At 43.3% G+C, this 10,486-nt stretch overlaps 1 protein-coding gene across 1 annotated transcript in view; it reads right to left on the bottom strand.

Annotated features, from left to right (window-relative positions):
- The window catches only part of LOC141100756 (uncharacterized), a 41,062-nt gene extending 32,121 nt beyond the window's left edge, over positions 1-8,941 (bottom strand). Inside the window, exon 1 of the mRNA XM_073589440.1 lies at positions 8,881-8,941. Within this exon, the coding sequence (XP_073445541.1) occupies positions 8,881-8,941 (61 nt within the window). The remainder of the gene's footprint in view (positions 1-8,880) is intronic.
- Between the last annotated feature and the right edge of the window lie 1,545 nt (positions 8,942-10,486).

Below are 10,486 nucleotides of genomic sequence, written 5' to 3'. Positions count from 1 at the left end.
TAACAGTGTCATCAGTATCAACAGTGACTGTATTGTGTCTAGAATTTTATTTGTGCTGCAGCATTGACTGTTTGCAAAGTTCTATCTGATGTGTGTGCTGATAATTAAGTTTCCTTAAGTGCATTTTCTAATTTTTTTTTATTTTTTTCCCCAACAGTGAACAAAATCCGCACACGTTGGCGCTCGATGAAGGACTGCTTCAACACTGATGTTCGTGCTGAGGGACAGGTTCAGAGTGGTTCAGCGGCAAGGCACAGAAGAAAGTACCGCTATTATCGAGAGTTGGCTTTCCTGAGACCGGTCCTTGCCAGCAGAGCGTAAGTTTTTTTTTTTCTGGTTTGTTATTACTATGTGCTTTTCAAATCCACAGGTGATGCTTCTTGTAAATGCATGATACTAATGTTTTCCCTTTCTTTCCACAGCACTTGGAGCAGCACCCTGCAACCTGTCCCGGGAGCGGTTCTTCATCGATCGACCTCGGGCCCATCCCAGCCATCAGACAGCCAGGAAGCATCTTGCAGGTCAGCAACACAGACAGCTGGTGACCATGGTCCATCAGGTGTTCCCCTGTCCCAGGTCTCTGTCACTGGTTATGTGGGCACTACCCGCCAGCAGCAGAGGGCCTCGGACAGGCCTGTCATGCCCGAGTTCATGCTCTTGAGCGAGGCCTTTAAGGGCAACCTCAAGGTGCTGTCCGCCAGAATGGAAAGCGGTTTTTCCCTGATGGAATGTGGTTTTAACCACATGGAACACTGCTTCCACTCTGTTGACCAGCGCCTTGACCGTCTGGAGGCCGACCTCAACAGACCAGCGCACCATTTTTTCAGTAAAATTGAACAGGGCATGGCGGAACACCTTAGTCCTGAGCAAAAGCTGAGTGTGTTACAGGCCTGCAACACTGCTTACTTGCAGGCTATGCAGCAGAATCGGTATGTGCAGCAGTCAGTGGTGTCATTTCCAACAGTTCCACCGCTGACTCGCTTCACCACACTACCGACTTCTGCTGCATACCACTGCACGGCCACCTGCATTCCCAGCGAAGCAGGACACCACTACACCACCCCAAGACTGAGTGCTGCTGCACACTCCTCCGCCACCACCACTATGGCAAGCACTGCTCCTGTATGGAGCACCACCACCACAGCACCACCAGCTTGGACACAAACCACCACAGAACCTGCTTGGGCCACAGACACCACCAGTCAACACCAAAGGAACACCGCCAGCATTCCTCAGCAACAGAGCACCTCCAGCACTCCTCAGCAACAGAGCACCGCCAGCACTCCTCATCAAAGGAGCACCGCCAGCACTCCTCAGCAAAGGAGCACCGCCAGCACTCCTTATCAAAGGAGCACTGCCAGCACTCCTCATCAAAGGAGCACCACCACCACTCCTCATCAAAGGAGCACCACCACCACTCCTCATCAAAAGAGCACCACCACCACTCCTCATCTTAAGATCACCGCCACCAATACTCATCCTTGGAGTCCCCCAAGAACTTTGGCTGAGATCACAGACAGGCATCCTCCTGCTCGGAGCACCGACCCAACTTTCTCCCCTTATATCACCGCCACTGCCACTTCTACTGCCACCGCCACCACAGAGCAGCAAAGGGGTGATCCGCATTCCCTATTTTACGGGGCAACAACACAGTCCACCATCACCAGGTGGTCCACCAAAGTAAGGCGGTCACAGGCTGCAAGTCGGTCCGGGCAGGATATTCCTGCGAAAAAGAAAAAACAAAAAAAACCTTGTTCGTCCATCCACCTTCTCCTCCTAATATGTCTCAACCTGCCTCCATGTCCATTCCAGAGCTCCCTTCCCCCAGTACTTCCATCGCCCCTTCTCCTAGAACCCCTTCCTCAACCTCCAGTCGTTCCTCGTCTCTCCACACACCCAACGTATCCCAATCTTCCCCCAAACGTCTTTCCTAATAAAAAAAATTTTTTTAGTTTTTGTTACAAAATAAATGTGCAATTGTGCTTTCAAAATATTTTGATTGGTTACTGTGTAAATTGCCGACTACACACACTGCGCCGTACACACACTGCGCCGTACACTTAGCGTTTTTGCCACCAGATATCTCCATTACTGAGACATGTTATTTGTGTCAGTCTTGGAGATATGTGTTGTCAATTAAACAAATCTACATGACTTGTCTTTTCCACAACAGTCTCTACATTCTTCTAATATTGCATAGAGTGGATCCAGCTGGGTTCCCCAACTCCAGTCCTCCATGGCCACCAACAGATCATGTTGTATGGAATCCTTTTTTTTGGCTCTTGATATGGATTTCATTACAATATGATCTGTTGGTGGCCCTTGAGGACTGGAGTTGGGGAACCTTGCTTGATTCAGTCTGTGCAATATTACACGAATGTAGAGAGTTACCTACTCAGGAGTATTAGTGAATTCATGATGCACAAAACACAGCATCATAAATTCACTGATACACCTGGATACTTGCTAATGGTTTTGGGAGTGTAAAAACAGAGAATGCACTCAGAACAGGTTTCAGAAAGGTTTTTTTTTATTAACATACCAACAACAGGTATCAAAAAAAAATTTTCTTATTAACATACCACCAAGAAAATTTTTTACACCATTTGCTCTTGCCATTCCACCCGTGGTCCCTCATTTGGCCAACTTCAACGAATGACCTGAGAGGGTGCTGAGTGAATGCAGGCAATGGGTTTGAAGCAACATCATCAAGATCTAAGTTCGTGTGCTCTCGAGAAATTACAAAATTATGTAGAACAACACAGGCCTTGACCACCTCATCCACTGTTTCCAGTTTCAGATTAATAGTTGTGCCAAGAATGCGCCATCTAGATACAAGTATACCAAATGCACCCTCTACTGTTCTCCTGGCCCTGATGAGCCTGTAATTAAAAATTCTTTTGTTGAGGTCCAAGACCCGGCTGGAGTAGGGTTTGAGCAGGTTTTGGCACATCTGGAATGTTTCATCACCAACCATTACAAATGGCTGTGGCGGACCTTCGGTGTTGGGAAGAGATCGTGGCATGGGGAAATTGAAGTTGTTGCCATACAACCTTCTGCCCATGTCTGAGTTCTTAAAAGCCTGGGAGTCATTCCCACGGCTAAATGCCCCAATGTCCACTGCAATAAACTGACATTCTGCATCCGCAATGGCCATGAGTACAGTAGAAAAGTACTTTTTGTAGTTGTAGTACTCGGAGCCTGTTCTTTTGGGCTTGATAATCCGGATGTGTTTCCCATCCACCTCTCCCAAACAGTTAGGGAAATTGCAGACAGTCCAGAATGTTTCGGCAATTTCCAACCAGTTTTCTGCAGTTGGCAGGGGCATGAATTCGGGACAAAGAACGTTCCACAAAGCCCAACAGGTGTCCGCTACAATTCCAGACAACGTGGAGATTCCAATCCGGTACTGGAAGTGCAGTGACGAGAGGGTCTCTCCAGTAGCCAGGAATCTGTGACACAAAGAAACAAAAAAAATGAATATTTGTGTATACGTAATTTTTTTACACATGTTAAATTTAAAAAAAAAAAAAAATCTGCAGGCTTTGGTTCAATACATGGCATCAAAAAATTATGGCAGCCTTTAGTTATCGACATGGCAGAACTGTAATTCTGCCAGATTTGGAAGAGTGCATGTCCCAACCAAGAAAAATCAGCAGGCATTAGTTTAGCAAAACTACGTACCTTAATGTGACCAGGAGCCGTTCCTCAGGAGTAATCACATGCCGGAGCTGCGTGTCCTGTCTCCGGATGACTTCTTTTACCCGACCAAGCAAATAGTGAAAGGTTTCTTTGGTCATCCGGGTATAATCCATAAATTTCTCCGGGTTTGCCTGGAGCTCGCTGTAGAGGGTGTGGTACGCTCCACGGCTCTCCCGGAGTTCAATAATGGGATGTATCCACAAACGCTGCCACTGCCGTCTTCGCTGCCTCTCTCTCTCTCTCTGTTCATGGCAAGCAACGGCATAAGCCTGAGCCATCCTCATGTCCAGATCCAAGTCAAAGTCAAAGCTCTTCCAGCGCAGATCCATGTTCTCAAGTCAAATGCAAGCAAATGTGAAGAATTCAGCTGTAAACAGGGGCTATATAAAGATTTTCCATAAGACACGCCCACTGCTGTCCCATGGAGTGTGTTGCAAGAATTTTTCAAGGATTTTTTCTCCAGTTTATTGTGCATAAAAAATGCAAACGCATGAAAAACGCTGCGATTTTTTGTAGGTATGCGCACAATAATGCTACAAAAAAACGCAGCGTTTACAAGCATTTGCATGCGCTTTTAACATGCGTTTCATGTGAGCTTCAAACGCAGCGAAAATAATCGCTAGTGTGAAACTAGCCTAAGACATGTAACCAACACAGAACAGGAGAACTGAAGTGTGTCTTCTTCCAGACACACTTTCTGCAGCTCTCACAGCTCTGCTGTATTGTAACAATATTGCAGCCCTGTCTGCCTGTGAGATGGAAGCTGAAGCTGAGAGGAACCTGCAGATGTGTCAGGTATAATCTCACGCAGCTCTGCAGTAAGATCAGGAGAGCAGAGAGCAGCCATGATACATCACCCTGGTAACACTGGTAACCATGACACTTCACACTCTTAACGCCTCCTTTTACTTATAATAATCTCTGGAGACAGAGTCTCATGCAGATCACTGTTCGGCCCATAGTGATGAACAGCTTATTTACATATCAAAAAACACATTTCTCTGGAATAAGATATCAGATTGCAGATATAAAGGTGTCATTTTATTCAGCTTCCTATGACCTGATTGCCTAAACAGTTGGCTTAGGGGGATGGATCCAGCTGACAGATTCCCTTTAAGGCTGAGTGCAGACAGACTTTTTTGCCCTGCGGATTTTTCTGCGCAGAATGGAAGAAATGCGCAGGTCAAATGACCTGCATTTTTCCTGCGGATTTCTTCCATTTTTCCTGCGGTTTTCTTGCGGTTTTTGTGTGGTTTTCCACTGCAGATTACCCCTGCGGATTTGGTGACAGGGGAGATGGAAAACCGCACAAAAGAAGTAACATGCTGCGAATTTTGTACCGCAGGAAAACCGCGCGGAAAAATCCGCAGCGTCTGCACAGCGGTTTTTTTTTTCATTGATTTTAAGGCTACTGTACATCACAATGCGGATATGCAGCGTTTCTGAGTGGTAAAATCCGCAAATCTGCATTGTGTGCACACAGCCTAAGGCTTAGCTCTATACTTTCTATTATCTTTAAGAATGTACGGCTCAAATTGTCTTTATATTTGCTTTTATTTCTTCAAGAAAGTGATTATTTACTCATTATATTGTTCTTTACCTTGCGGATTGTTAACACTTCTAGTAAGGCCTCATTCAGACATCAGTGTTGCATTGCACCTCGTACATGTTGTATCAACTTTTTTTAATGTTAGAACACGTATCCATTATAATCTATGGTGCTATTCACATGTCTGTTTTTTCCAGCAGCATGAATGAAAAGGGCCAATTCAAGTCCATAGGTCCGTGAAAAACATGTACATGGATGGCATATGTTTGCCCTCGGTATGTAACATTACAAATAATAGGAGAAGCTTTGTAATTTATTTATTTAATTTTTATTTCTTTATTTATCCATCCAAGAAAATCACTGATGACACATTAATGGTAAAAATGGACACAGAGACCATATACTCATTCAAAACACCACTTTTTACATAAGTGTTTAACCACGGACTTGAAAATAAAAAAAAATTTGACCCCCCTACATCTATGCTGGGGTCCACATGTGTCAGTGTAAACCTTCATCAGGGGGTAGGGTCAGACTGGAATCATATGGTATAAAAAAGTAGCTGCAGCCAATAGGGTGAGACCGGATGTATAATGACGGATCCGCCATTGGGTAAGCCAGAAAGTCAGCTGGCACTCGTGTCATGTGACCTGCGGCACCAGGCAACATGTGGGAACCATGTGAGCTGACGTCACGGGTGCACATATAGATACATGCGCCGGAGGACTGACAGGCTGCTGGAAGCGCATCCGTGCAACACCAATCTAGCTGTATGGAAGGACCAAGATGATATAATCCATCACAAAAAGAGTATTGCAATATAGAAATAGAGCAAGAGGGTGATGTATGAAAACTCGAGTGCATTATGACAAATCGAGGAAGCAAACAATAATTGGATTATATTTTAACTACCAGTGCATTGTGAACTGCATAAAAAGCACGCCAAACAATAATAATGTATGACATTGTCATAAATGCAGAGTGAATAAACACATAATATCATATATACATGTATGGATAGGGCTCAGGAGCTGGGCCCCCTCCATTCGCAACAGATCCTGGATGTTACACAGCCGGAATGTGTCTTTAAGGGCTCATACTCACTTGTGAGAGACTTGCACGAATCTTGTGCAAGTCTCTCGCATGAAAACCTGGCACTGCAATCGGCACTTGGACCGGAGCGTGCGGCTGCATAGAAATACATGTATCTGCACGCTCCGGTCCCAGTGCCAGCGGCAGTGCCAGGTTTTCATGCGAGAGACTTGCACGAGAATCGTGAGAGTCTCTTGCAAGTGAGTATGAGCCCTAACTGCGACTACCGGAGCTTGCTCCAATTGCTGCTGGTTAACCATTTAGATCCCACTATCAATCTCTAACAGCAGCATTTAAATGGAGCGGCCGCCCGTACGTGCACAAGTATTGGGTATTCTTGGTTTACCATGATGTATCTACCCTAGCATTCACATAGCTCCTTGGGCAAAAAAAAAATGTACTATTCTCAGAAAATAGCAACACAAACTACATTTATTTAATTTTTTTTTAACAAACTTTAGAATTTGTTTAAGAAAAATAATAAAACAATCAACCCAAATAAAACTATGCAAGCTTTGCATCAATATAATTGTACTGACCTGTAGAATCATGTTTCTAGTTTTTTTCTAGTTTAATGAATGACATAAAAAAAAAAATGGAGCAGTTGTATTTTTTTCACCATTTTATCATACTGGGAATTTTTGACCATTTTCAGTACATTATATGGTGTCATTCAAAATTAAAATGGCCCCCTAATCCCTATCCAGGTATGCATGGTCACCTCATCCCTATCCTGGTATGTATGGCCCCCTCATCCCTATTCTGGTATACATGGACCCCTCATCCCTATCCTGATATGCATGGCTCCCTCATCCCCACCCTGGTGTGCATGGCGCTCTCATCCCTATCCTGGTATGCAAGGCCCCATCATCACCATCCTTGTATGCATGGCCCTCATGCCCATCCTGGTATGCATGGTCCCCTCATCCCCATCCTGGTATTCATGAAACGCTCATCCCCATCCTGGTATGCATGGCCCTCTCATGCCCATCCTGTTATGCATGGCCCCCCTCATCCCTATCCTGGTATGCATGGCCCCCTTATCCCTATCCTGGTATGCATGGCCCCCTCATCCCTATCCTGGTATGCAAGGCCCCTCATCCCCATCCTGATATGCATGACCCCATCAGAAAACATGAAAAAAACTATAAACCATTCTACTTACCTTCTCTGCGCTCCCTCGCAATATTCTGTTCTGATGCCAACAGCTGATTTCAGCTTGAAAGCAGCATTTGACAGTAATGTCATGTGCTGCTTACAAGCTGAGTACAGCTGCCAGAATACTGAGTGCTCTTCGAGCACGGGACAATAAGAGTGGAGAGCAGTAAATATGCATTTCACTTTAATAGCGGGCAAAGTAGCCGCAGCGGCAGGCTTCCTGCTGCTGGGAGATTACGTCTGCCCGCTACTAAAGGGAATAAATATTCACTGCTCTCCACTCCAATGGGTGTGAGGAGCAGTGAATATGCATTCTCTTTAATAGCGAGCACACATGATTGGCAGCTGAAGGAAGCTGGTGGCTACTGCGCCCGCTATTAAAGAGAAAAGAATATTCACTGCTTTCCATGCCCATGGGAGTGAAGAGTAGTGAATATTTGTTCACTTTAGTAGCTGGCACACATGATCTCCCAGCCACTGGAATCCAGAGGATACTGTTCCCGTTATTAAAGTGAAATGAATATTCACTGCTCCCCACGCCCATAGTCCCTCCCACCTCTCTTAGCCAGCTTCAGTGCATAGGCTTATGGGCATGGTGAGCACTGAATATTCATTTCTCTTTAACAACCATCACAGGTGTTAGCAGCAGCAGCTGACTTCTGCCTCCTGTGACTCGCTGCTCAACCACTGCCGCTCACCCACCTCCCCATCCACAGCCACAGCAAAGGTACGTCCAGATTGTAAGACGCACCCCTCATTTTCCTACAAATTTTGAGAGGAAAAAATGCGTCTTATAGTCCAAAAAACACAGTATATCCCAAAATCATAGCAATTAAAACATAGGCTCGGGGTGCAAAAAACAAGCCCTTGCACAGCTCCAAAATTGAAAACACTACTCGAAAAGTGGCGACACGCATAAAGTATTTTTACAAATTTCTGAATTATTTTTCACCATTTAAATTTAAAAAAATCTAAGCATACAGTACTTGGTATCGCTGTAATCATACTGACCTGGAAAATCATATTGCCTGGTCATTTTTACAATAACATGAATGCTGTAAATAAAAAAATCAAAAAACAATTGCAATTTTTTCCTGCTTTCCATTACATCATATGATAAAATGGATAGTCAAATCTAATTGTATCTGTGTATAGAGAGGTGTATCTGTGTAATCGTAGTGTATAGAGATAGTGTATACACAAATATAGAGAAAGTAAGGCACTTTATACCAAGGTATTTCTCTCTTGTTCAAAATATTTTCATATCTACATTTGTCTCTTCAGTGAACAATAATTTTGGTACCGTAATTTTGCAGATTAATCACATCCTGATCCCAGCCCTGCTCCACTAATACCATATACAATTCTCCCCTTCTTACCTTTAAATTCACTCTTCGCAGTACTGGTAAAGACAAAGATTAAGATGAGTGATATCTTCATGGTCGAGGAAAGGCAACTAAGCAAGGGTGGGAAAGATTCCGTCTTGAAAGGAGAAATGAAGAAAAAATCAAGGCCTTTTGGGAAATATTACACGTCATAGTGTGGAATAGAAACAGGTATCATCTAACAACCTTATTGTAAAGAGCACAAAATGCCGGGGGAAAAGCTTTCACAAATAATAATAGAGTAAGCCTCCACCCATTATTATAGAATATTTGGTTTTTAGGTAAAATGCATAAAAGACAGGATAACGTGTCCATTATTGCCAAGTAAATGCATGTCCAGTACTCCTATGATTAGTAGCACTACAATTTCATGAAACGTCTGTGCCATATATTTTATCTTTCAGTTTCTTAGATTTGGTTGTGAAAATTTTTTGGTATCTAGATATTTTGTACTATTAAAATAACAGTTTTAACAATCTTCCAACATAATCAAGAAAATCAAGCTCTCACGAGAGAACCTCTTTAAAGGGAATCTGTCAACAAGATAAATGTGGATACGTTGGCCAGTGAAATATAAAAGCATTGGTACCTTTATATCCGCTATCCATTGCTTCAATCCAGCAATGTTAAAGTAGGGGAACATTTTGACCCCACAGGACTACCTCTAATTTGCAAAAAATATTGATCATTAAACATAAAGATATTGTGACATAACAAAAAATAAATAGAATCTACACTACCGTTCAAAAGTTTAGGGTCACTTAGAAATGTCCTTATTTTTGAAAGAAAAGCACAGCTTTTTCCAATGAAGCTAGCATTAAATGATTCAGAAATACACTCTATACATTGTTAATGTGGTAGTGCTTAGTTGCCTTTCCTCGACCATGAAGTTATCACTCATCTTAATCTTTGTCTTTACCAGTACTGCGAAGAGTGAATTTACAGGTAAGAAGGGGAGAATTGTATATGGTATTAGTGGAGCAGGGCTGGGATCAGGATGTGATTAATCTGCAAAATTCTAGCTGCAAACGTCTGGTTTATAATGCAATATCTTCATAGGTGTATAGAGGCCCATTTCCAACAACCATCACTCCAGTGTTCTTATGGTATTTTGTGTTTGCTAACTGTGTAAGAAGGCTAATGGTTGTTTAGAATACCCTTGAAAAACCCTTGTGCAAGTATATTAGCACAGTTGAAAACAGTGTGACTGATTAGAGAAGCTATTAACCCAACCTTCCTTTGAGCTAGTTGAGAATCTGGAGCATTACATTTCTTGGTTCCATTAAACTCTCAAAATGGCCAGAAAAAAGAACTTTCATGTGAAACTCGACAGTCTATTCTTGTCCTTCGAAATGAAGGCTATTCCAAGAAGCTGAAATTGCCAAGAAACTGAAGATTTCCTACAAAGGTGTGTACTACTCACTTCAGAGGAGAGAACAAACAGGCTCTAACCATAGTAGAAAGAGAAATGGGAGGCCCCGCTGCACAACTGAGCAACAAAACAAGTACATTAGAGCCTGTAGTTTGAGAAATTGATGCCTTAAGGCCCCGTCACACTAAGCGACTTACCAGCGATCCCGACACCGATATCAAGGTGTCA

This window comes from Dendrobates tinctorius, unplaced genomic scaffold (genome assembly GCF_039654945.1).
Source record: "Dendrobates tinctorius isolate UK_male_01 unplaced genomic scaffold, ASM3965494v1 ptg000107l, whole genome shotgun sequence".
NCBI classification, from domain to species: domain Eukaryota; kingdom Metazoa; phylum Chordata; class Amphibia; order Anura; family Dendrobatidae; genus Dendrobates; species Dendrobates tinctorius.
Note: the sequence above shows the minus strand (reverse complement) of the source record. Positions and strands in the feature narration are given on the sequence as shown.